This window comes from Pelecanus crispus, chromosome 3 (genome assembly GCF_030463565.1).
Source record: "Pelecanus crispus isolate bPelCri1 chromosome 3, bPelCri1.pri, whole genome shotgun sequence".
In the NCBI taxonomy this organism is placed as follows: domain Eukaryota; kingdom Metazoa; phylum Chordata; class Aves; order Pelecaniformes; family Pelecanidae; genus Pelecanus; species Pelecanus crispus.
Genome location: NC_134645.1, coordinates 64,475,894 through 64,503,292, shown reverse-complemented (window position 1 = coordinate 64,503,292; position 27,399 = coordinate 64,475,894). Strand labels below are relative to the sequence as shown.

Sequence of the window (27,399 nt, the reverse complement as noted above, 5' to 3'; positions counted from 1 at the left end):
TTCCTTATCTCACAGTAAAATTCTTGAACGCTTTTACTACAGAGCCACCATGAGATAGCTTGCGCCCCTTCCTTTGATGGGTAGTGTGGCACAACTTGAGTATGCTGTGGTGGGAGGGCATGCAGTCTAGAATTGCTGCCTGGTAACTAATAAAATACAAATCTGCATCCTCGTTTATTTCCATCTCACTTGTTACATCCTTGTGCCATAGAGGGCTTTCAGCTGTCTGACACATTGCCAGCATAGATTAAGCTTATACTGACGGAAGAAAGTGTCTTTTTTTGTGCTACACAGCATGATAAATATAGAGGTGACACTAATCATTATTTTTAAATTTCCCTTCTGTAACAGAGAAACTAGAAAAGCTCATAAGAGAATTAATTCAGATGTACAGATCAAGCCAAATAACTCAAGAAAGAAGGATTCAGAGCACAGTTTTCAGTTCTCAACATTGTATGAGGAAAAGTATCTTGAAGGTTACTGAAAATTATTATGACTGCCATTATTGCCATCTCATTATTTCCAAATCATCATTATAACAGTGGAGGAGTTTGTTTGTTTGTTTGTTTGTTTTGTCTAATACCTTCCTGTAGCAGAAGGTTGATCTCATGCTGGAAGGGTGGGGAAGCCTCCTAACCCAGTTTGTTTGTTTATTTATTGCATCAACTTTTACATAGGTACAGGTCATATTAGTGTTGATTGGTTCTAGTCCCATGTTTAGATATCTTTGTGTAAGGGTGTGAGCCCACTTGTGGACAATGGATGGTTTGGTTTTTGTTTGAACATGTTCTTCTGTTTATTTAACAGATAGATTTTGACAAGGATCAGACAAATGCCTACGCTTCTGTTGTTCTGCCACCAAGTTTACTGAAGAATCTAAGTCAAGATGAGTTTGAAGTTATATCCAGGGCTCAATTTACTTTCTTCAATAAAAATGGTCTTTTTCAGGTAAACTTCAATGTGTTTTAAGTCATTTCTGTTAGGGTGAGTCAAAGGCAGCTGCTAAAAGTTTCCTGTAGTATAATCATTTCACAGAATCTCATGAGTTATAGGAATGAGAAAGTGATAGCAGATGTAGGCACTAGAGACAGTGTTATGTTCAGAGTGACAAAATAGCCGAAGTGCCCAAGTTGAATTCAAGTCAGTGATTTCACTGCAAATTCCTGTCACATCTGAGATAACCTTTTTGTCAGGGTAATCTATGGAAAACTGGATCCCAGCTGCTTATAGTCAGAGTAAAGTAGCGAGGCCTCTTAAAGGGCATAACTTCTGTTAAAATGCATTAATATGACGTTCAGTGGGGCCAGATTCTTTTCTATCAGAAGGGAATTTGGCCTATAACACTGCCAAGTACTCTTTCTCTTTTCTTTAAAAGAGTTGGTTGACACTCATATCCAGCTGACTACTTATATTCAAGAACATTTGATTCTATGCATACTATTCTTCTTTTCATATATGTGTTCCCATAAGCACACCATATTATAATATGGAATAAGGATAACAACACTTGTACTTAAAAACTAAAGGGACTCAGGTAGATTTGATTTTTTTCTCCTTTGGGTTCCATCACACAGTAATTATAAATAGTTCCTGCATGGTAGATGCAAAAAGAAAAATTAGGAAGAGCTCGTAGCTTGGAAAAAACAACCAAAAACATACCTATTTTGAAAAAAAAAAAAGAGTTAATTAAGAAGGAAACCTTGTTTCACAGTGAACTGTAGACTGAGCCTCAGAAGACTTGAGTTTGTTTTCCCATTAGTATTTCAAGTGACCTTTGGCTCTTCTGCATCCGTAGAACTCCGTAGTATTGTATTGTCCCTATATTATCGTTTTTATTGGCAGCATATCCAGATTTTTCAGATAATCTAGGCAAGAAAATACCCATGACCCTCAGTTGCCTTCTGAAATACACCCCGAAGTATCTTTAACTATTTAAAATAGTGTTCATTTTAAGCCTGCTTTTGAGAAAAACAGGATGGGTATATTTAATAAAGAAACCATAAGAATACAGATGTAGGCTTGTCATAATGGCATAAAAATCATATAAAGTCAGGATGTTCTAGCACCTTTAATGGTGCTAGAATGTGTTTCTAAGGGATACTTCATAGTCATTGAAAAGCAAAAACCAGGAAAATTTGCGTCTAAATTTACAACTAAAATTCCTTCTATTTTTTGTGTGTTTTTCAAACTATTAACAGGTGACATGTTCAACACAATTAATTAAAAATGTGTAAACCTCATGTTTTAGTAAGTCTAAAAATAAAGTAAGTCTAAAATAAATAAATAAATAAAGGCTAAAAAGAAAGCCTAAAAATAAATTGATCTACATGCCATCTCAAACCCAATAACTTTATCCATTAGTATAGAAGTATTTCATAAATATATTTATTCCAATTGCAATTAAAAAAATCCCAATACTATTAGCTGTATTTCTTATAAGCGTTCAACATAACAGTGAAACATCATACTTTATAGCACTGGAGGGGTTTTTTTTTATTGTAACTGAGAGAATACTAGTAAGTTTTATCTTGTCATCCATTAAAATCTGATGGTTACATTACTTAGAAGACTATATCAAAAATTGATGTAAGCTATTCAGGGTGGGATTCATTTCACCAAAGGCAGGTGTGTTCAATGTACATACCTATTCCTGAACTGTTGTCCATAAGTTGCTTTCAAAGCCAGTCAATGGAAAAGAATGGACACTGTTGAGGTGTGACACATCTCATCCTAGTGCAAGTGTAGGCATCAGTTCCCCAAACAAAGGAGCACAGTGCAATCTGAGATACCACAAGGTATCTTCGTACCCCAAGTACAAAGGTACTACTGTCTGACAGATGTGATAATGAACGTGTAAGAGGTGTGAGATCTGCAGTAGCAGTGGGAGACTTGGCAGGACACCTTAAAGCCTCTAAAATGGACACTTATTTTTAGGCAACCTGTATTCAACCTAGATGTATAGAATAGGTAAGATGGATTATGCCCTGGATGTACTAGTTTGCTTTCACTGACTGTGTTAAGAAACCCTAGAATGGCTACTTCAGTTCTAGACATCTTCTTTTTACATGTCTTAGGTTAGGTTGGGAGGATCATCCTCATGAGTCCTGAGACCATGAAAATAATGTGCAAATATGATAAATATGTGAATTGTAATGACTGCCTAGACTAGACCAGATTTCTGTCATTGACGCTAGCCTCAGCATCACTTTACTTTGTACCTCTCTATATTTTATTGGCTAAAAGCTTACCCCTAACTTTAGCTGAGCACGCCATATAGCTAAATTAGCAGTTACCTGTATTTTACTTTAATGCGCACATTATTTCTATTTCTTTCTAAGGACAAGTAAGAATATATTAAATTTCCTCCCCTAAAGAGACCATCTGATATTTATTCCTAGTTTTTGTTATCAGTTAGAGGCAGAACCCACTGAAACCCATAGAAATCTGTCCAAAGGCTTTCATAAACTTTGTCAGAAGTTGAAATTTAGGCGGTAGCCAAAAGGTTTTCTCTTGTTTGAATGCTGAAGAACTGTCTAGAAAACTGCATTTTCTTTCCTCTGCAATTTTTAAGTTTTTATGAAGTTATGTCACAAAGCTCCAGTATAATCTGAAATACTGTGTTTGAAAACTCTTGGATATGGTTCTTAAGAAATGAAATATTCTGCTCGGGATAATGTGCACTTAAAAGCTGAAAATATTGTGCGTCTCATGAGTGGTGGGATCTCATGAGCCCAGTGCTGAGCTGATACCTGACAACTTGTGATGGTAACAAAACCCCTAGACTGAAGGAATCAGAGGGGGCCAGGAGTTTGGCAGCCCAGATTTTTGGAGGGAAAGTGAATGGCAATAGATTTCATTTGACCTAAGATATGCCGCAGGCAGTGACCAAGCTTCCCGTAAGGCCAACCAGGCATGTAACTACGTAAGTTTCAATGGAAGCTCATCAAAAGAAAATAGTATTTCCAAAGCACTTCCATTTTAATGAATCACCAGTTTCCAAGGAAAACTTCTCTTTCAGAAAATTCTCAGCCTGGTACTTTTTGACTGCAGGTTAGAAATTGGTCAGGCATTGCTCAGTGATAATGTCAGTCTTCTGTTTAAATTCCCATCAAGTAAGACCTTGCAGAAAATATTATCTCTTGCAGTATGTAACATTGCTTTGAATTTGTTTACTACTTCTTAGTCATTGATTGTAAGATGGAGGATGATTTAGCAACTAGACACAGAAAACAAGTTATTCTCCAAAAACTTTGCATCTACTAAAAAGGATGGTGTCAACAATAAGATAAGAAAGCTAGGTCATTCTTGTTTAGGGAAATGAGCTAATCATATCGTGGGTTGTTATCTGCTACATTGTTTGAGTTATAATTTTGTTGGCATCAGACATAATGATTAAAAGGAGAATTTATGCCTTCTAACCTCTCTCTATAATTGTGCCTATATATGTTTATGACTATAAGGAAAATAGGGAAACTTCCATGAGGCAAACCCATAATTTTATAAACATAATGTTCTTATATTGCATGATCAAAACTGTAGAAATGCTGACAACTTATTTATTCTGGCATGCTGCAAAAATGAAACTGTGTGCTCTGGCTTTTATGTTATGTGCTGTGTAAGCATTTATTATATTTTTCTGAAACTTTCTAAGGATGCAGAAAATCCTGCCAATTTGACCAGTTTCGTGGTGGCATGCAGTATTGGAAACATAACCATTCAGGATCTTCAGGATCATGTGAAGGTTACAATTAAGCATACCAAAATTCAGGTAAGACAAGACTGATTATTCAGAGGAACAGGAATGCAGATTATATATAGTAAAGGCTAAGCATATAGCCTGATTGATTTGGATGGATTTTAAGAACATAAACTCAAATGGAAATAAAAACTCTAGAACAAAAGCAAGTAAGCAAAAAGTAAAAACAAATAACCTCTCCCATCCTCGCACATTCCTACTCCATTCATGATCTAACATTTATCTGAAAGACTATTAATTCTGCCACTCAGAGGCAATTGCTGTGCCAATAACTGCAGGCAAAACCTCTGTTCATGACCATGTTCATGACCAGGGACACAGTTTATTACACTGGAACTTTAGAATTACTTAAATTCTTTGATCAAACATGAATTCCTTTGTTAATAGTTCCCCAAGTTATTTTGTTGTTACGTGTTTTTCAGCAAAGGAAGAATGGACAGAACCATGTTGTTAAAAGATGACTACAATTCATTTAGGGAAATACAGACCAAATGCAACCTTTTGGTACATACTGTTTCAGTTAAAAAAAAACTTGTGAGCTTGACTCTGTTCTCAGACATGTTGTCAATAGCTACTCCAAAAGAAACAATAGCACTAGAGAAGTTAAGGAAGAAGTTTAAAATGCAATACCTACATAAATTGTTCATGTAATGAGAACCTGGTTCATAATTTTCACAATTCAATTAACTTTACCTACATTTCATTATAATGATTATTTCAAAGTCACAAAACAACCACCTCCACTTTAGACTCTGTAAAGACATCATACTCATGGATAACTTTAGTGAGGCAATAAAAAAATTATTCTAAGGATGTGGAAAAGGAACAGTGCAGAGGAACAGTACTCTAGATTATAAAATCTGGGCCGATCTGTCTTTCTAGCAGATCAAGTACTGATTTGACACTAGACAAAATTTAAACAATCCAAATAATATTTATTTTTCTGCTTATTAAGTGAAAAGATATATATTAAAACATCTGTTGTTATATGTTGATGAGATTTGTGTCTGAAGAGGTATAAAAGGTCTACTTTTAATGTGTTCTTAGGAAGATCCTAAGCCTACCTGTGTCTTCTGGGATATGAATAAAAATGGTAAGTTTAAAAATACTTTATTTCTTTTATGAGAGGAATAAAGGTGCCTATGTTTTAAAATCTGTCACAGTCTTGGCTCTTTTTGCTTCTTAATCAGTCCTTGCAGAATTAGATGAAATCTTTAGACTGTATCGTTTCTAGTGAGTAAGGTCATTTGTAACAACAGATGTTAAATATTCTTACTAAAAGTTTTGTATGTAAATTTGGTTAACGTTTTAAATTTGTAAATAGTTTCTCTATTTTTCTGTATCTGAAAGCAGTTTTTCACTGATCTGCCTGTATGTGCAAATTAAATAGTAATTCTAATCAGACGAGTGGTTCTTAGCCATACTTTTAACTGGCCATTTTAAAAATGTTGTGTTATTTAATTGTGAGATTGTGCCTGTTACAAATCTTAAGCTGGTTTTTTTTCTTCTGTGGAAGGTTAGGAACTATATTACACAACCTGCATTTAGACAGAGACGCTACATGCAGCTTGTAAAAAGACAGTTTGCATGATGAGGTCCCATATGGAGACACACATTAACAAGGCATCATTTTACCTCATTCTTCATTGCTACTGCCTAACCTGTGTGTGATGTTAAACTCAAGCTCTTCGCCCTTTGCACAGACCTTTGCCATTCTCCGGGATGACTTTCCAGATCCTTCTATTTTAGAGTTCACTACTGGAATGTTACTTCTCCTTACCATAGAAACAGAGATAGAGCAAAGAAGTAACTGTCCCTAGCAGTAGGATTTGAGGTGGCGGGGTTTAGTACAGAGAGTCTTGCAAGAAATAAAATTTACCTCCCAAAGTTGTAGGTGAAAACAGGAAATTCAGACAGAAGAACTGAGAGGCATGAAGAAGGGTAAAAAAGAGGAAAAGAAAAAGAAAAAAGAACCTAGTTAGGAAGCTAAACTTAAGCAGCACATCAAAGGAGAAACACCCAGGGAGGAAGCTATTCTCAGTGGCTGCTCGAATCGGGGAGAGTTTTAAGTGGGTTTGGAACATCTTCACAGTCTTTTGAGAGAATCTGTCTTGAATTTGAGGTAAAGTTATCGGGCTAGACAGATAATTTGCTGGATTTTGCCTGGAGTTGTGCAAAAATGTCTTTAAAAAGAGTTCATAGCTATTTCACCAAATTAGTTCATATTTTAGCAGGAAAAAAATGAAAGGAGAAGTAATCAGAAATACAAATTTTACTTTTTAACTTTTTTTTTTTTTTAAATAAAATCTTTCTACTTATTTTTCAGAATGGCCTTTTCAGATGGGGTGGGTAGGGTATAGTTTACTTCATGTTTTTTCTTAAGGCCACAAAGAATAATTGGGATTATCCACTCTGACCTTCTGCATTACATGCTGCAGAGAGGAATGGCAGGACCCTCTGCTCCTGAGCCATAGCTACTTTCATGTGCCTGAGGATATATGAGTAGGAGGAAGGCAGGTGCAGACATCACATTGGTGTGGTAAAAGGGAGTTCTAAAACCATCTTATTGTTGGGTAAAACTAAGGTGTGTCTTAATGCGTGATCCACATAGTAGGTCTTACTCATCCCTCATTAACCAAAAAGTTCCCTACCTTTATTATAGATGTCCACCTGTTGCTTCTACTCAGTAGTCCATTACTGAGACAGTCATCTGGTGTGATTCTCTGCAGAAACTAGGAAATCTGACACTTCCTTCTTTCCTGACTGTTTTTAATGTTCTCTCATTCAATTTGAGCAAGCACTTCCGCATCTGCGCAAGATGAAGTGAGAAGTCTGTTAAAAGAGAGGGTGACATGAGTTTGTTGGAAAGTACAGTTTCTCCTGTTTCATTTCCACAGGTGGCAATGGTGGCTGGAACCCTGCGGGCTGCCGAGTGGATGCAGAGTCCAACGAGAACGAGACGGTTTGCTTATGCAACCACCTCACGCACTTCGGGGTCCTCATGGTAGGCAAACTCACTGTTCGCCAAGTTATCTTTCCTGGGAACTGCAGTGCAGTTTTTGTCTTGGGTCAAGACAACTCTCATTTTTGTTACTTGGGTTACTCCTTTTGCAGATGGTTTTTAATAATAATACATCATTTTCCCCCTTACTGTCATAAAGTTATCTTTTCATAACAGAATAGTTAGCAATAAGGATTCAGGAATGAGGTAAAGAATAAAGTTAGTAATGAAAGTATGTTATTATTGTTATGTTCTTTACAAGTGGCGAAGTATTATAAAAGAAAAAGTAAAATGTGCCCATAAGACTATGCTAAATTTTGCAAATACTGTGCCTTAAAAGACCTGCGGTTGAGACTTCTGAGTGATACCAAAATACAAACAGTATATTATAACATCCAGCTTCAAAGCTGGGACATGGCTGGGTGAAAAACAAAGTCAGGAACTGTAAAATGAAGGCCCAGTACTAACACTTCCACAAGCAAAACAGAAAAAATTTATCTTAATGAGTCCTAAGGTGCAGGGGATCCCTGTCATTTCCCTTAACAATATAATGACGAAAATGACCTGCAGCTGAGTCAGGAGGGTGTAACAAAAGGGAAGTGAATGAGAAACAAGTCTAGGTAGATTTGAAATTTCAAGATCAGGAAAGTGGGAAGTTGTTTGCAGGAGAAAAAAGTAGGAGAAAAAGTTGAGGTGCTGTTTTCAGAACAAAAAAAGAGAGATTTTTGTATTCAGGGAAAGAAATATGTCCTACAGTGAGTAAAACTGCTGATGAGGATGAAAAGTCAAGAGATGACAATAATTCCTTTTCCTCCTGAGATTCAAGGGACTAAATTCCCCCTTGCAAATTTAGGTTGCAAATCTGACAAGATTTGTATTTATCTAATGTCAGAAAGTATAAAGCAATACCTTCTTTCGTGAAATGTGTAAACCCATATTTGCTGTTTTCTTATAAATGGCTTTAATCAGCTTTGGGGATGCCTTGCAGTACAGGCCTTCTCTTGGAAAAAGTCTGCCCACTGAGGGCTGGTACAAACCGTGTAACTCATACTCTATCAGAGCCGTAAGCAAAGTCTCTAGTCTGGGTGGCTGAGATAGGTAGAGCATAGCCTATCAGGGAGATGAAAGAGGGAACCATATAGAGCACTTCAGCCTCAGTAGCATAAGTCATCTAGCATTCAGGTGCCTCCAGCAATTTGCACGTGTGAAGTGTTTTTGAGAGGAAAAAATTCCCAACATGAAAAAGATGGAATACTGCTATCTTTTCTTAACATTTGGTGATTTTGTACATTCAGAAATGGGCTGAAACATTTCTTTCCATCTGAAATTAACTTTCTTTGGCCTCTAAAACATACCTGAAGAAAAGATGTTTGTTCCTGACCACGGCAATGATGCAGAAGTATTTGGGGTTTGATTTAACTTGTTGCAGTGACACATAGGACTTAACTGCACAAGGGAGCGGCATGCACTGACTTTTTCAGCTTTGGCCTTCCAGAGCCTTTTTAATAGAGCTGCTCTCTTCACGTCATGCTTAGATGTAGATATGAAAAAGCCACAAGCTTTTTGTCTTTTTGCAAGCTAAATTGTGGTCTTGTTTCACTTTTCATCCTCGAAGGGAGAAAAAAAGAGCTTTCTTTAGGATATATTCAATGAGTCCCTTCTCTTCCCTGAATGCTTTTGTGGCAGTAGGAAATAAGGCAGAAGTTCTTTGAATTTGGGCTGTGTTCCAATAGATTTTTACACAGTTTTGACCCTTTAAATTGCTTTTCCATTCAAATAATCTTTTTTTACTTTAATTTAGCTATTAAATTATTTTCAAATAACACTCTCCTTATATATATAAACTGTCATATAAGATTGTGACAGGGTGTAAAAAAACTGCATACAGCTCCTTCCTTTTCCTACGAAGAAAGGCAAGATTTGTAGCATTTTGTTGGTTTCTTTTTGCTAGATAGTTTTGCTAGGGGCAACAGTTACACTGACTGCAGAATGGACACCATTATATGTTAGTATTTGCGCACATTTACCCCACAGTGATATAGATCCAAACATTCTCATTTTTTCTTGTCCTTAAAAAAGGAAATAACACTGGCATTTATTCTCAGACGGTACTATGTGGCAATTACAGTTGGACAGAAAGCTGGAAAAAAAATCCTCAGAATGTTCCTGCTTCATTTCCAGTTGTTTTTTTTTTTTTTAATGTTGTCTTTGTCACTATTTTTCTGACCAATCTATTTATAACTGTAGTTTGCATGTCAAAACAGACCATAAAACCAAAAAGCAATATCTTGCCCTTGGTTTCACCCATAGATGATTAGCTACGTTGACTCTTACGAACATTTAATAACAAGAAGTGATGTCAGAAGCTCCCCAGAATGGTGCATATTTCAGTATGAATACTTTTAAATTACATTTTCTTAAATGTTACATCTTCTTAAAAAGAGTTGTCTATAAGCAATGGACCTAAAAAGTTTGAAAAGGGGAGATTTTTCCAGAGAAGGACATGTGAATTCCTGCTACCGAATTATAAGGATCAGTATCAGGCTCTGTCTGTCTGCTGATTCCAGCAGTTATAGTACTTAAAGCACAATGTTTTCAAGAGCTATGGGAAGGAAGTGAGAGGTGTAACGACTATAGACTAAGTATACTCAGTAAACATGAACCCTAATGTCAGGGTTATAGTGGTATTGCCAAAGTGCTTTTGAGTTTTACTTGACTGATTACCAAAAAACAGTGTTGTGCTTATGGAAAAGGTGTTTGCTATAACTGATGCTTCTTCCTCCTCTCTCACATAGGACCTTCAGAGGACCGTTACACAAATAGACCCACAGAATACCAAGGTCCTGACCTTTATCACTTACGTAGGCTGTGGGATATCTGCTATATTTTCAGCTGCAACTCTTCTGACATATATTGCATTTGAGTAAGTATTAGTTCTGTAAAAAACATCACAAAGGAAGTACCTGTATGTGATGAATAAAATAAATTAGTTATATGGTTGGTGTGGTTTATTTGTCTAGGAAGGGAAATCTATGTTTAAAAAAAAAAAAAACAAACCTGCAAAATTATGGTCCCAATGCTGTAAGTGGAAATTTTTTCCAAAGGGACATAAGTTCAGACTCTTTCCTCCTGTTTCCAATGTGTTGTGCTGCTCAGGCTGGGCAACAAGGCTAATGTGTCTCGAAATTTTCTCTTTTGGTAGTATGGTATCCTCTAGATTCTGAACAGATATGTATTGTTTTAAAATCCACAACCAGGCTTTTTGTAAAAACAAAAACCAAACTTGCCTGTGTGAGCATAACAAGCCCTAAGTATAAAAAGAGAAATTTCCAACAAGAACAATTACATTCTAGAGCCCTTCAGAAAGAAGTGGGAAGAGAAATAAAATGAAGATAAACCGTGAAGTGTTACAACAATTTCAACAGCAGTGCTACTGAAATGTGAAAGTGACTCAAGGGAATGCAAAAGTTTTGAAGTGATACAGTTCTGTGAACAGTGAAAAGAGAAAATGAAGTCATATCAACACAAAGGAACCATTTTGCTTGTAACAGGACAGGACAGAGTAGCTGCTAAAGACGGATAGTTTGCTGGGGGGCGGGGAGGGGAGGCAGGGGAAAGGGAGTTTTCGAGTTCTAAGTATCTCTAATGATTGCATTCCTATTGCATTACCTATGGTATAATGTTCTGGTCCAATATAGCCTCAGTTCATGCATTTCAGTGTGTATCAGTTAAAAAAGAAAATTGACTTGATCTTCGGACTTCCTAAGATCCTATTAAAAACCCAACACCCTCACCCCCCCCACCCCCCCAAAAAGAAAAATTCTGACAGAGAACAACAGTAAGCACTGGACAATATATTCCAAAAATTAAGCAAAGATTAACATATAAAATGATCAGAGATGAGCTTTTGGCCAGCTGTGTATTGAAAGTTTTTGTTTTCTTCAATTTTCACTTAAAGTACAAACCACACTATATTATATTTAATTTGAAAGGTTTTTAATAATAAATCAGTTGCTAAAATACTGTGCCAGTTAATTAACTCATTAAGGGCCCAAAGAAGTGCTGGCTTTCCCCCACAACATACAAGAGAAGCCTTCAGTGATATCTCACAGAAGTACACATCACTATGCCTTATTGCCACAAAAGCTTAATGGCTAAGAGGAGATCCCTGTGCTTTTATTTACTTTGTAAACTGGTAAATCTAGCTGCTGTAAGTGGCTTGGGTGATTAACGACAATTAATCATATGCACCTGTATTTCTCTCATTAGGAAGCTGCGAAGAGATTATCCATCCAAAATCCTGATGAATTTGAGCACAGCCCTGCTCTTTCTTAACCTGATCTTCTTGCTTGATGGTTGGATTGCATCATTTGGCATCGATGGCCTCTGCATAGCTGTAGCTGCACTTTTGCACTTTTTTCTTCTGGCCACCTTTACATGGATGGGACTAGAAGCCGTTCATATGTACATTGCTCTAGTGAAAGTGTTCAACACCTATATACGGCGATACATACTGAAGTTTTGCATCATTGGGTGGGGTGAGTTCAGTAGATGCAGTATTTACATAGCATGTATTTTGAAACGATGCTCTATAAAAGCTCTCTATCACAAATGCAGAGCAGAATCAAAATCAGCATGGCATTTCCTTCCCCCCACCCTGTGGCAGTGCTGGCATGCATCCAGCCCTCTCTGTCACTGAGTTCCCCTGTATAATTCTGTGCAAATACACCATAACTCTCATTCTCTGCCTGGAGCAGCCTACAGCCCGAGGAGGAGCGGAGAGACCAGATAATCTGGTCTTACTTTCCAGAGAGGCCAGAATGGGAAAGGGGAAAGGTTATATCATATCAGAGGAGAACTGTGGCAAACAATGAATTCAGAAACACTTGCAGTTACTACATAGCCTATGGGGATCTTTGCATTGACTTTCAAAAAGCTTTCAATGCAGCTTAAAGTTTCTTGCCAACAAGTACAAAGCCTATGGCGGAATCCAAAACAACCAAAATTTCCTGAGCTTCAGCACAGTGTTTAAACCACAGAGAGATCCTGCCTGCCCTAAGCAGTATACACTGCAGGACTGAAATGAAAAATGTAATACTGAAAAATAACTGCGAGGCTCAGGCAGCAAGGCTTTTATTCTTCGTTTTTTTCTATATCAGGAATCTGTGCCTTCTGCCTGAATGCGCATATTGTGTTTGAAATAATACAACACAATACAAAACCATTAACCTCATGGCTAGAGCACTGACCTCAGTCCAGCTGATAATTGATGTCTTTCCATTGGCAAGGAGCATCCTCTTTGGCAACCTCAGCAGATGACAAGGACTGAGTGGTCGGAAAAGCAAATTAACCTCTTCCCCTTTGAATCTGTTTTGTCATAGCAAGGATAAGGCATGTAAATAAGGCATGCCAGGAAACATACGTTTCTTTTGTGTGAGCTGTACCTCTCTGCACAGCGTTCTGTTATTTTCCCAAAATAGTCCCCTTACCTTATTATTAGAAAGAAATAATTTACTTCAATTTTTTGGACACATTTAAGTAAAGGATATATAATGTTGTAGAAAAAAAGACCACATTAAGCGTTGAGAGAAGTAGCGGTGAAATTACAGGTTCAAGTTCAAGTTCCCCAGTTCCCTAGCCTAATCAAGTGACATTAGCATCTGTGAGAAAAAAATCCCTCAAAAAAATCCCAATAGCATCCCTCCAGCAGATCTCATTTTTGTAACAGTTCGTTAATCTTCTTTTCATTTTATTATGAGAGCCTGTGTACAATTGCAAATTTAACTTTGAGTAATTAAGGGAGATTATTCTACTCTAGTTTCCATACCAAATACTAAAATATCATTTTTTACCTTACAGAACAATGAGGCTTATTCATTAATGCTCATTAAGTACTTGGAAGGTTTTATACATTTGTACTGTTTGAAAAATCGTTTCTTTCTACTTCTCTGTGCAGTCTTCTGACATAGAACTACCTCAGGATATTCTGTACTAAAGCAATAGGGATGGAGACATCAATAATTCAGCTTTGCCTGGTGATTTTGAAAGTTTAGGAGATTTGAAAGCAAACTACAAGTTTTCTTGTGTTACAGGTTTGCCAGCTCTGGTGATAGCAATTGTTTTAGCAAGTGCTAATACAAATGCAAGTCATGTTTATGGCAAAGAGTTATACGGCAAAGATGCTAATGGGCAAGGAGGAGATGACTTGTGAGTATTTCTTTTAATCTCTTACAATTTAGCATTTACAGTCTGCAAAAAAGGAAAGAATTAGCATTGGTCAGATTGCTTTGGAAAAGTCAGAGGTGCATTAAACAAGCGAAGTGGGCAAAATTGTCTTCTAAATTATTTGAATCTGAGCTATGAAGAAGGCTAGAAGAAAAATTGGAGGGAAATCTGCATTACCCAGTGCCAGGTACAAACACTCCTCTGGTAAAAGAATAATTCATAAGTTTTGTCATGAAAATAAAATTAAAAAATGTCTGGTTTGGTTTATCTTAAATGAAAGCTATATCTTCTAGGTAAGAGCAAAGAAAGAAGTAAATATAAAAATACTCACCTTTGTGAATAAACCAGCCTTTTGTCAATGTAGTTCATTAGCTTTCCGTGTTCTTCTCTTGATGTCCAGATAACAATCTCCAAATGCCACAGTTTTTATGTGGCTGTTTGTTACTTCATTTTCTGTTCCTTGCCTGGCAAAGCTTCATCACAATAAATAAAAATGTCATTCTGCATTTTTATTAAAGTATCATGTTAAGCATTCTGGCCATTTGCTGCTGGTTGAATAAGCTAGATCTCTCACATGGCTGACTGTCAAATGGCTGCCTCAAAGGACTACCTGTCCTGCTTCTTCTCCAGAGCTGTATGAGTTCTCCTTTAGCTCAAGTGGCAGAAGCTTGCGATTTTGGCGCTGAAGATCCAGGTTTGCCCATTCTGTTACTAAAGCATCCTATGCTTCACACAGATGAAAGCAGTGAAGCTACTCATACTGAGTCTAAATTTTCCATTATGGGATTACATTTCCCACACCTTGTATCTGAAGTCAGATTTCCTTTTTAAATAGTTTTAATTAAACTGTGGTACAGCCCTCAGATTTCTGACATTATACTACTATGCTCCATAGTCACACTTAAGATACCACTCTGCTTCATCCTATTTACAAGCAGAAAATGGACAAAGGTTTCATTTGAAAGTATAGCTCTGCATCAGTGGAATCAGACATAGACTGATCTTCCTTGTAGTCATATAAATTATTGGAGGATAGTTTGCTTTATCTAAAAATGATCATATTTTTGTATTATTTTGCAGCTGCTGGATCAAGAATGATGTTGTCTTTTATGTGACTTGTGCTGGCTACTTTGGAATCATGTTTCTGATGAACGTTGCCATGTTTATTGTGGTGATGGTGCAGATCTGTGGGAGGAATGGGAAAAGAACTAATCGGAGCCTGAAGGAAGAGATCCTGAGGAACCTCCGTAGCGTAGTCAGCCTGACCTTCCTCCTGGGCATGACGTGGGGCTTTGCCTTTTTTGCCTGGGGTCCCTTAACACTTCCTTTCCTGTACCTCTTCTCCATTTTCAATTCATTGCAAGGTAAGCTGAATTTCTGTTCTGTGAACAAGTAAAATTTGAGCTGTTCTGGGACAAGTATGTTCTGGGACATGTTATGTCCTATGATTTGACTAAGTAACTCAGATCCAAGCTCTCTGGGTCTTTCCTTGCTACTAAAACATCATTAGTTTCCCCTTATGTGGAACAATGATACCAACTACACATGGGTTGAATATCTTAGTTAAATTAATTAGTTTCAGGGTCTTTTCAATAAAATGCATTTTATTATAAATAGTACTATTCCTGACTAACAGTCTGCAGGGATTTCTATGGAGATAGATGCTGTATGACCTTCAATATTTCCTTTCACTGATTATAGCAAATATAGGAAACCTCTTTCCTTGATTTATTCCGGTAGGGAATCTGTAAAGCTCATAACTATTTTATTAAGGCATGAGGCATGAAGGTATAAGCCAAAATTCAGTCCTGTTTCAGTGTGGAGAGATAGCACAGAGATATGGAATATTCTTTGGTTCTTTAAGGAAAATCAAATGACTGTTGTAGACAGCCTATTTTTGCTTCCTTTACTGAAGTTTTGAATATTTTCTTTTTCCAATGTAGTTCATCCTTCTGAAAAATGCTATAAATTGTAATCAAATGGTTATAAATTACAGAAGTATATAGCTGACATATAAGAAAATTTCAGCTCAGAGCTGAAATTTGTGTATGTACCAAATGACGTAAGAATCTCCACCCCGGCTTGCCCTGCCTCCTAATAAGGAACAACTGAAAACATCACAAAAAGAAAAACCCAAGAAAGCCATTGGAGAGGCATGTATTATACCACACACATATTGAGATTAAAAAAAAATTTGCCCCCCCAAAAGATAACAAAAAACAAACCCACAAATGTCGTTGGAGGAGTGTGTGTTATGCCACACAAACATGGAGATAAAATATAGATTTTCCCAGGGTCAGCAACATATCTTCCCTTTATGGAAAAAGTACTTAATGTTACACTGTGTCGATTTTATCTGTTACAGTTGAGACATATTTACTGCGCTAAAAGATTTATTGAGCTTTCGTGGAAAGAGAATAATGTTGTGGTTTTTGGTTTGGTTCAGTTTCAACCTAAAATGCTAGGCAAAATGGCAAAAATTGTTTGGATGTGGTGTTCTTGCTAAAGACTCTTTTTCCAATGCACAGATTGTGATACTCCCCTAGCAGCATAATGAAGTATTTGCTGCAATGTGTCCATATTAGAAATTCAGAAGGGCCTAGAGAGATTAGAAGTATGGGAAGAACATGAAAAAAGATTAAAACTCTGAAAAGCATGCCAAGGATCAAATTCAGCAAGTTCTCTGCAACCAGAATTTCCAGTGCAATCAATTAAGCTTGTATGTGCAGAGTGCACATAAGGTTGACCACCACTGCTTAAGTCTCTGTGGGGTAATAGCACTGTTCAATGGAAAATTAATATTTGGAAGGAAGTTAAGTCAGAAGATGAAACTGAAAAACCTGAGGAGTAAATGCAAAAAGGAGTGATGAGCTTTTCACAGATTGTGGTAGCAAAGATGGCACAGTATATATTCAGGCCTGTCGTATCAAGCACAGGAAGATAACAATCCCATATCTGAAAATGCTTATTGCTGTGTCAGAAAGAGCTGGGAAAAGCTAAGAAACAAGAGGATGTTTAAAATCACATACAACTGGTGTCATGCACATGTAGCAGTAAGGAGATGGAAGGGAGCAAATAAAAATTTAGGATTTGTATCAGGAAGCATTTCCTAGCAGCAAAAAGCAGTTCAGTATGGCAAGTCTTTCATCAGTATTAGCATGAGCTTAATTATTGAGCCCTCAGTAAATGTGTTTATTCTTTCTCAGAAGTTTTTGAAAACTGCACTAGTATTTTCAGCTATACTAGCCAGCCTTCATCAACTTAGTTTTCTGTGCACTGGCAGGGAAAAAGTAAATTGCAGCAACTACTGGTGTTACTGTACTTTGCTATTTCATCTACATAGGAAATGATTTTTCTCTCTTTGATGCTCAGAGTAAAAAATCTGGGAAGATCTCTTTTTTTGGCTGCTCATTTTATATATATGCCTGGGCAAGCCAAATACTTTCAAGTCAGAGCCAAGCTAGAGCCAAGCCTAGGGTCTGATCTGGCTCTGGGAAACAAAACCAAAGCTGCATTACTAAAGCACATTGTAAACTTAATGAATAATGAAATACAGAGAAAAAAAATTTAGAGACCAAGCCCAGACAGGGCAAAGGCAAAGTACTTAATGCAGTACATGCGTTTTGTATTACTATAGGCATACACATTTTCTTTTTTAACCATTCAGAATGTTCCCAACATTCACCACAATTTAATTAAGCATCAATTTAGTAAGTCTGTAGCTGTACAGAAGTCCTAAGAGGTACTTTGGCCACAAACAACTGCATAACTCTAAGCCTGTAAGAGCTGCTAGTGACTGCATTGGAATAACGCTGTGCTTAAAACAAATCACACACAGAAATATTTTACTAAATGCAAACATAGTAACCATAATTCAATGGAGCTTTAAGGTATGGGATGCATTAAGGTATGTTTGCCGTACTTAAATTGTGCTTCTCCTTTTTTTTTTTTTCCCCCATCAGGTCTTGAAAAATTTTGCAAAAAATGTGTTTCATGACACAAAGTTTACCTAAAGTTAACTGATCTCAGTGGTCACACCCTGGCCTGACAGCTATAACAAATACAAGTCCAGTTCAATGACAAGCATTCATGCAAAATTAGACCTCAGCACTTTGGAGGAGAGAGGATAATTTTATGCTCCAGAGCAGTTTTTTCCAAGCTATACCCTGCCATTGTGTTCTACCAGCTGAAACATAGTAGGCATTAGTATACTGAGCTATTCATGATGATCATAAAGGAACAGTCTTAGAGGATGGCACTTAACCTTGTTTGTCCACATTATGTAGCATTTAGTCATGTTTAAGATATAATCACGAGGGATTTGGCAGTAACATTTTGCCATCAGGTGTTCAGCCCCAGGTTGGCTCTCTCCCAGTGAATAAGAATAAAACAATAACAGGCCAAGCCAGAGAACGACGGAAGATTCCATAGCCAGTGCCTGCCTGGGAAGTGCCAGGAGCATATGAGATTTTCAGCTTCTATATTTAGCTCCAAAGTATCTCTGCAGAATGATGAAATCATACCATACACCCAGTTAAGACCTTCTTTACCACATGGTAGATGCTTATCTCCTGTCTTGAAAATAAAGATTATACAATTGCATGAGAAATATGTTTAAGAATGTTTTTGTAGAGTTCATATTTATTGAGATTGCATGCGCAAACCAGGTAATTTTCTTCAGAAGTAAGTAGCTGGACACCTAATTAGTACTTGTGAACATATTCTTACCATTTTCATAATCATTTCAAGTACATGTGTGTGGAGCATATACATCCAAGTGTGCTTTTTCAGGGCACTCTTTAGTACCAATGACAAGACTTCTGGTTTTAAAAGAATACAGTCCACAGTTCTGTAGATCTGGAACAGGAGGAGATAAAATATCTTCTTGCTAATATGATAGTGTCTGTATTTACTTTGCAGTCTGGCTCTTGCTGTTGCAAAATATTCATTTGGTTCAAAGACAAAACCTTTTAATTATTTCCCTCTAAGCCAAAAAAAAAAAAAAAAAAAAAAAAAAAACGCATTGAGCTGGATGTAAATCAACAGTGTCAATAAAAGGGGTCCTATTCTCTAATATCCCAAGCACTTACATAGCAGCTAGAGGACAAGAAAGCTTTAATTTATTTCCATACCTCTTAAATGAGGCATAGATGACAATAAGAAACTTTATGATTTTCCTTTGCTTGTACTTCATAGTCATTTGTTAGCAGATTTTAGTTAATCTATTTGTCTGTTTATAAATACATGTTTCATCTGCTGTTTATTTGCTTTTGTCGCAGGTTTATTTATATTTGTATTCCATTGCGCTATGAAGGAAAATGTGCAGAAACAATGGAGGAGGCATCTCTGTTGTGGCAGATTCCGACTGGCAGACAATTCAGGTAAAAGCAATGCACAGCTCCCCTCCTTAGATGCTGCAGTAGTCCATAAAATCGCTATGCGATTTTTAATATAATACAATCTAAGCCAGAGATGTGGAAAAATAGATTAATCATAGGCTGTCACTTCACTTCAGTACTAACAATTGCCAAGGGACTTTCCAGATATCACTTCATAAAAATTCTCAAGTCTTCTCTTTCAGTTTTCCACTGAAGGCAGCTGGTAAATTTTGTGGTGCTATAAGCATGGTTTTGGAAGGCCCTTTGCACCCTGGGGGGGAAAAAAAAAATATCCAGAAATTCAAACTCTGTCATTCAAAAGCCAGTCTTATTCCTTTTCTCCTACATTACAGTGTGTTGACTGAATTGTGTTAGGTTGATGTAGGTGCATTCTCAAAAGGCAGGTAGAAATAGGCTGACATATTTTGCTTTTATCTTTGCCTTTTCAAACTGTTCTCTCCTTTACTGTATAATTCAGAGAGACCATTAGAGACTCAAAAACATAGACAATTCCTTTAGCAGAAGCCTGATTAGGTTCCAGAATTGAAGTTCATCTTTATCTGCGACTCGGAGAGAAAGGAGAGCAGTTGGTTTGGACACTTTGAAGTGCAACATTTTACACTGCATTTATAGTCTCCTGCATCTTTGACCATCTTGGATGGCATTAGACTCCTGTGTTTAGGCAACTGGACCTTGCTTTGCTGTCTGATGTAATGATTTGGGGCCATATAATTCTTGCTCATACGGTTCTTGCTCAATGACCAAGGTTGAAATCTACAGTTATTGTAAAATGGCATAAGCTCATTGCCTAGTAAGGTAAGCCGGTCTATGGTGGATAACAACAGTGCTCCAAATATCCTTGTGTCCCTTCTCTCCTGGCATCCAAGGTTTGTTTCAAGGTTTTAAGTAACTGCTTTCCCATCAAGACCTTTGCTTTGTCTTGCTCTGTTTAGGGAATGCATTCTCATTGTACACTATAAAACATTTATGCTTTCATTTTGTAGTAAGAAAACCTGATCTGTGATTTCAAAGAGTTAATGCAAATTAGGAAAAGCATATTCATTCAGTTCAGGCATCTAGATTGTTTCATATGTTCAGTTTCCATGCGGTTCATGCTGTAACTCCTGAAGTGGAAAATACAGATGGATCAAATTATTTCCATTTTTTTATCCTGCTGGTGGGGAGCTTGTGGGTATGACAGAAATAAAAACCTGAAGGATTTGAGTATTTCAGTGGTATAGTTAATGTGCTATCATTACACCTAGCATTAACCAGTCCATCACCGCCCGCTGGTTTTATTCTCCATGAACCTGACACAGTTTGCAGGCAGAACAATGAAATATAAGCCAAAGGTGAACTCGCATACCTATCCGATTGAAATGTACTTTAGGGCATGCTATGATAAAGCAAAGAAACAAACAAGTGAAAGCCTTGCAACACTGCCATAGCTAGATCAGAGAAATATTAACCTATACCCTATAGCAATGATTTAGGAAACAATATTTGTCTTGATTTAAATCAAGGCTAAAGTGGCCCATGTGTCTTTGGTTTGGACATCCCTTCCATTTTGTGAATTTCATCGCAGTGTAGTGAATAACAGCAAGAAGACTGAAGTGTGAAACTACCTGTACTTACCTGCAAGTATATGATAAAAAAGTAGTTGCATACATTTATTCTACTGGTATTGGGACACTTGTGATGAGTTTTTCAGTGTCAGTTTTCCTCAAGAAGTTTATTAGTATTAGTTATTTAATTTCATTTTTGGAAGTTGTTCCAGTGTAAGAGCCTATCATGTTAATGGTTTGGATAAAACTCTTTGAATGTGAACTACTGAAAACCATTATTATTCATTGTTATTAATAGTGCACCAATATGCTAAATCCTACAACAACAAGTGCAAATCCACTAGTATGTAGTATCTACCTCAGCAGATCAAGCCCTCAAATGATAAGACCTCTGTAAATGCTCCTATCCATCCATTTTCTATCCCTTTGGATTTCTCTGTTCAGGTGATGAAACTTCGGCATCCTTATACTGCTACAGATCTTCACTGCTCTCCTGCATCCTGGAAAGCCATATTGTACAGTTCTGCCACCCAGCCAAATGACTGTTAGAGTGTTAGAGCCACCAATTTTAACTACTGTGGTAAAGAGCAAAGTAAATCAAGTTGGAATAATTCTTGTGTTTCTTAAGAACCAAAGAGGCTACCTGACAGGAAAAGGATAGGCTGTTTGTTATAAACAACATTAAGAAATGCGTCTGATACTTGAATCGTTTGTAATTGAGTAAATTAGGCATTCAGTACCTATGGTAATTATTCATGTAAAACTTTTCAATCATTTTTAGATTGGAGCAAAACAGCGACCAATATTATAAAGAAGAGTTCTGATAATCTTGGGAAATCCTTATCCTCTAGTTCCATCGGCTCCAATTCAACCTACTTAACATCCAAATCAAAATCTACAACGAATACATATTGTAAACGAAACAGCCATACAGGTGAGTTCTTGCACTGTAACAGTGCATTTGTAAATAAGTAGTTTCATGTTAAAGGTACAGTAGGGTTTTCTACCCAAAGGTTAATGTGAGAACATTTCACCAATTTATATAGTTTCAGTATTTTTAAAATATATATTACTGTTTAATAAGAATCTTAACCTAATATACAATACCTCCAATACATAATTCTGATCTGGATATGTTCCCATACTAAAAAAAGTAGGCAGGATGAAAGCAAACCTTACTTTTTTATAGTGTTTTCACCTCTTTGGCTAAAAGAAGGTAAGTCTTATTATCCCATTGTAAACAGAGTAACCAAAGCACAGGGAGATGATGTTGTCATCAAGGTAATGTGAAAGCTAGCAGCACAGGCGGAAATAGGAATCGAGTCTTCTGAACCCAAGTCCACAGTTGATTCACTTGGTCAAACTGCTTCCATTTATCTGGAACACATTTATGGGTAAAGAGGCAAATGGAGGCTACTTGGAAATTGATACTGTGTTCCCAGAGTATGCATTGTCTTTCCCTTCTACAAATAGCATGCCATATCTACCGCTTTTTTATTTAAATATCAATGGTACATGTAATAAAAGTCATCATCTGTATTCCACTCATGCAATAAAAATGTGCTCATTTTAAGAACACTTTAAAGGAGCAAAAAAAGAGAGGAGCTGGATGTGCAAGTCTGTTTGCTTATGTCTGAGATAATATTTCAGAAAATCACTTAAATAGTTCAGATTTTTTTGTTACTGGGTTTTTGTGAACTCATGTTTTTGTCCTGTATAAACTCACATAACGTTATGACAGAATCCTTTTCTGAAACATAGTAGAAAAAAAATCTGTGCACATATGTAACCCTAAGATGCATTTACTTTCTTCAAAATATTTGTTAGAAGCAATGTTAAGATATGAAATATATTATTTTACTGGAACAAAAGTTACATTGTTTCATAAGTATATATTATTTGCAGAAGTCCCCAATGTCTCATTTATGATGGTACAGTCCCCTTTCTTGATATGTGGCATAGTTTCCAGGAAATACCTTCTTCTTTTTGTTGACGATCATTACCTGGTTCACTTAGGCACACAATTTTTGTCTAGAAATCCCCCTTTTTAAGAATTACATTGTTATTTTCTCGCCAACCAATATTCAGTGCACCCGTTAGCATGAGGGGTTGTGCATGAGGTGTCTTAAGAGTGTAAATCTTTTTTGGTTATCGAGAATATACATGAAGTACATTTGCTTTGAATACAGTAAAAATGAGCGGTATCTTAGAAATTCCCCAGTGTACCTGAGCTCACTCTCAGGACTGACATTCCCAGCTGCGCTGGGAGCACACAGCTGGCGCCTGCCTCACCAGGGTGCCTGTCCCTGCTGCCATCTCAGGTTTGATGTGCCACACGCCCAGCTGCCCTGAGCAAGCTGTCTTCAGCTCGCTCTCCTATGAAGTGGCACTTCTGTCAGCAGTCTTCCACGAACAACATCTATAATATTCACTGATCACTGTGCTGCTATTAATTTAATAGTAGAGGAGGAGAGCATTGTGCCCTTTCCGCTGTAGAACATTCTTCATTCTGCAGACAAAGAATTCCTATTTGTACTCATGGCAGTTCAACCTTTAGACCCTTGGTATTGTGGTTAACGATAAAAATATGCTCAAATGTTTTGTTGGACTCAGGGCTTTTTATCAGTCTGACAATTAAAGAGACAGTGCTGGAGTTTTTACAATGCGTTCTTGAAGCAAAGCAATAAAAGAGTTCCAGATAAGAAGTAGTAAGTTAAAAGAAACTTACAGTTAGGAACATGCTCATGTACTTTCTTCAAAAGTGATGAGCTTAATCCCATGCATAAATTATTTCCTAAAAGGGATTGCAGTTGGTAATGTAATCATAGTTTGTAATGCAATTGTTTATTGGGCATTAAGGGAATACCGCAGTTTTCTCTATATTTTTAAAATTTTAATGATTTTGCTTTGACCTCTGAAAATACACACTTTACTGTGATACTCCAAAGGAATTTTTGTTAATGTTAGGTTTTTAAATACTGACATATCTTCTCAAGTGTTAAAATAATAGAAAATAACATTAAGATTCTGATTTTTAATACAGCTAAACTTCTCAGTTTGATGTCTTAGCTAAATTGTAGGCAAATAATGTAATAGCTATATGTCTTGGCAACTCTTGTTAATATGGTTAATGTGCTCCCTGGAATTGACACAAGCATTCATGTGTTTGTGGTATAGATAATGTCTTCTAAGGCCCTTTCCTCATCAGTGGTGGAGCATTACAGGTAAAGTGAGAATTGCTTTTGTTGAATGCATGGTTTGCACAGAGTAGAGGGATGCCACTTGCATGATGTCCTCATTGACACAAAGGACTTTGCTAATCAGAAACGCTGCTTGTTTCTCACTATTGCATCTTGTGCCATTGATGCTGAATCAAAGGATAAGCGTGCTTCAAACTCTGGGTGTCTGCACTCTGCATGGGGCATGAAGCATTTGGAAGATACCATTTTAGAAAACAGACCATGTCCTGACATTAATGGCTGTGTACAGTAGTCTGGGGAAAGGAGATTAAGTTGGAACAGCCATACACAAAGCTTACATCAAAAAGTAAAACCAATCTGAAATCCTAGAAATTTTTTTAAGATATTGTATTTCTATTTGGTCTATGGCCATTATGGAATTAGTCTTCTAGCCATTGTTTTTTTCATATCCAGTCACACCCAAAGTAAGTCAGAATGACAAACTATATGTGCCTGAGAGCCATGCTGTGAACTGGTGGTTAAATGCAGAATGCACTGGTTGGGACAGAAATATTGGGTGGACCCTACTGAGTGGATGAAAGAAATCACTTTAGCATCTTGTGGCCCTGCTGTCTACGAGTCTGACACAAAGTTCTTGTAGATAGTACTTAAATACCACATATAACACTTCTATGACTTAGAAGTTAAGATTATTTCTGCAGTGGATTTGGTGGTACAACTCCCATTTACTTCAGTGATACAGGATTTTAACCTTGTACTTGGGTGTGAAGCCCATTGAGCTAAAAAAAAAAAGGGCCCCACTGGTTTGAAATGACTTATGTAATTCCCATGTGTGCAAATTTCATGAGGAAATAGATGGTATTTAACAATGTAATGATGCCTTGTGAAAAGAAGTGTACATATTTGCAAGGAATTTCAAAAAACTTCCCTATAGACTAAGAATTAACTTCTCATCTTTGTAATAAGGTATTCAATATGTAGAAAAACTTCAAAATGTAGTACCACTAGCTAATAAGTGCATACATTTGAAAGGTACACAGCACCCAGCAGTTTGCTATTGGGCATGGAGTTATTTGCTGCGATTCATGGACATTCTTGCGTGCTTTGGAAAAAATCATTCTGATATGCCTGAACATGCCTGTTTCTTTTTTCATGAGTACAACTGTTTTGATTTCTCACTCTGCAATCCATTTCTCCTTCATGAAACACTTCATACTCTTTTATGGCTTGATATCATGACTTCTGCAGGGGTGGGTTACTTTTCTGTTTATTTTCAATTAAAGATTTATTTCTATAAGAACCAAGTTTTGTATTAAATCATAGTTTAAATAATATGAAAAAATTTTAAATGATCCTTTACCAAGGAATTTTTGAAGGTCATTTCACCAAGGTTTTGTAAATAGCGATCAAAAATGCCACGTGTAGAAAACATTGCTTCATAGGATACTCCCTCTTAATGTCGGCTTGCGATGGTCCAAACCTTCCTTGGCTTAAGAGAATTAATTCCAGCTTTCTTCACTACAGTGGAAGAGATAAGAAAGCTCATTAGGACAATGAACTTCAGAAAATGAGAAACAGGGTCTCTCCTTCTCATTGCTCACTACATGAGCTCTACCTACTGACCGTTCTCCGAACAGCAGTACTGTTAGCTGCTGAAGCAGACTTTCCCGGCCAGGCTGGGAATTGCCTTGCTCCCTTTTCAGCTCCACCTTTGGCTTATAGCACATGAGCACTGAAAGGATGCCAATTTTTGGCATCTTTTCCTCTTCGCAGTTGTTCAGTCTGTACCCTCCACATTATGGAAACGACAAAGTGGTGCTAGGCAAGTGCAAAGTTTAGGCCATTTTTGGCTCTGGTTATCTGATTTAAGATGCACGTCGTCATCTGCTACATTCTGTGCAGAATACATTATTTCTGTGCATAGCTTAAAACCTCCACTGCTGAAGTAACTAAATCCATTTACTGTCATTTTCCACTACTTTATTATATGAAGGTATTATTTACCAGATGTTATGGAGGTCACCCCTTTTCCAGTGCTATGGAAATATTTTTAGTTTGTAAGATTCAAAGCATCAACAGCAAATGAATACATTAAAGGGTCGTAGGAGTCAGTTACACTTTAGGTAAAATAATAGGGGGATAATTTCAAGAGAGACCTGAGAGGTTTGCCCACAAAAGCAGGTGTCTGAAAAGAATTTAGAAGAAGCAATGCCAAGCCAAAAAGTTGTTTGCTGGCTTTTAGGGTAGTAATTTCATTCAGCAGTAGTGGCAATTGAAGGCCTATCTATGTGGGAGTGACACACCTCTTAAACTATGAGTTTGCTTAAGAAGCCCTAACTTCTTGTTGCCTTTTCCTCTTCCTAGAGAATGTTTTTCTTGACAAGCCATCTTCAAAATTTGCCCAAGAGGATGGAGAACAGACATCAATCATCCCTGTCCACCAGGTTATTGACAAGGTCAAGGGATACTGCAATCCTCACTCCGACAACTTCTATAAAAGTATCATCATGTCTGAAACATTTAGTCACAGCACAAAGTTCTAACTGGGCTTCTGAATTTTTTGAACCAAATGAAGACAAAAGTCTGCCTGGAATTGAGAATACCAGATGTCACAGAATGCGACCTGTTTAGTTATTTTTTCCCAGTTTATAACGTTCTCCTGTTAACAGCTTCCACTCAAGGACCAATTTCTCTACCTTTTTACTGTTGTGGAAAAAGACAATTTTCCACCATGGTATTGAGCTGTTTTTAAATGTGTGCCAGCCAACGTATGCCTGGACAGCTAATTGTAATCCTGTGTAAGTATTTTTTAAGACTGAAGAGCCACAAGCCTAACTCTAAATTATATAGTCCAAACAGAAGCAAGTCTTGACTCCTGGAGAAAATAGCAGACATGTCACGCAATACAGGCAAGCTCTTATTGAACAGTTTACTGATGGACTTTTTTCTTTTGAAGAATATGGATTTCCCCTACGACACTTGTTACATTCTTGCTTCTTGACTGTCTAGTGCTGTCTGTTCTTTATTTGTAAGTGAATAAAACCCTAACACCAGTGTTAAAGGGTTATTTTAAACCATTTTTTACTAAATAGACCTAATCATGCAAATCTTGCTTACCAAAACAGTATGTGCTGTAAATTCAGCCTATTTTGTATCCACGTACATAGAAACACACTTATTACATAGATGTGCTGGCTGAGAAGGGCGTGCAGGGTGCTAGTAACTCTTGCAAATTTTAAGCCCATTGGTATGTATGGAAACAGGTATTTGTACA

At 37.0% G+C, this 27,399-nt stretch overlaps 1 protein-coding gene across 1 annotated transcript in view; it reads left to right on the top strand.

The window, feature by feature from the left end:
- Positions 1 to 26,668, top strand: part of ADGRG6 (adhesion G protein-coupled receptor G6) — a 117,040-nt gene extending 90,372 nt beyond the window's left edge. The window contains exons 16-26 of the mRNA XM_075707705.1: positions 808 to 948; positions 4,652 to 4,768; positions 5,804 to 5,849; positions 7,654 to 7,760; positions 10,553 to 10,680; positions 12,027 to 12,295; positions 13,850 to 13,964; positions 15,063 to 15,346; positions 19,262 to 19,363; positions 21,707 to 21,859; positions 26,490 to 26,668. Of these exons, the coding sequence (XP_075563820.1) occupies positions 808 to 948; positions 4,652 to 4,768; positions 5,804 to 5,849; positions 7,654 to 7,760; positions 10,553 to 10,680; positions 12,027 to 12,295; positions 13,850 to 13,964; positions 15,063 to 15,346; positions 19,262 to 19,363; positions 21,707 to 21,859; positions 26,490 to 26,668 (1,641 nt within the window). The remainder of the gene's footprint in view (positions 1 to 807; positions 949 to 4,651; positions 4,769 to 5,803; positions 5,850 to 7,653; positions 7,761 to 10,552; positions 10,681 to 12,026; positions 12,296 to 13,849; positions 13,965 to 15,062; positions 15,347 to 19,261; positions 19,364 to 21,706; positions 21,860 to 26,489) is intronic.
- The last annotated feature ends 731 nt before the right edge of the window (positions 26,669 to 27,399 follow it).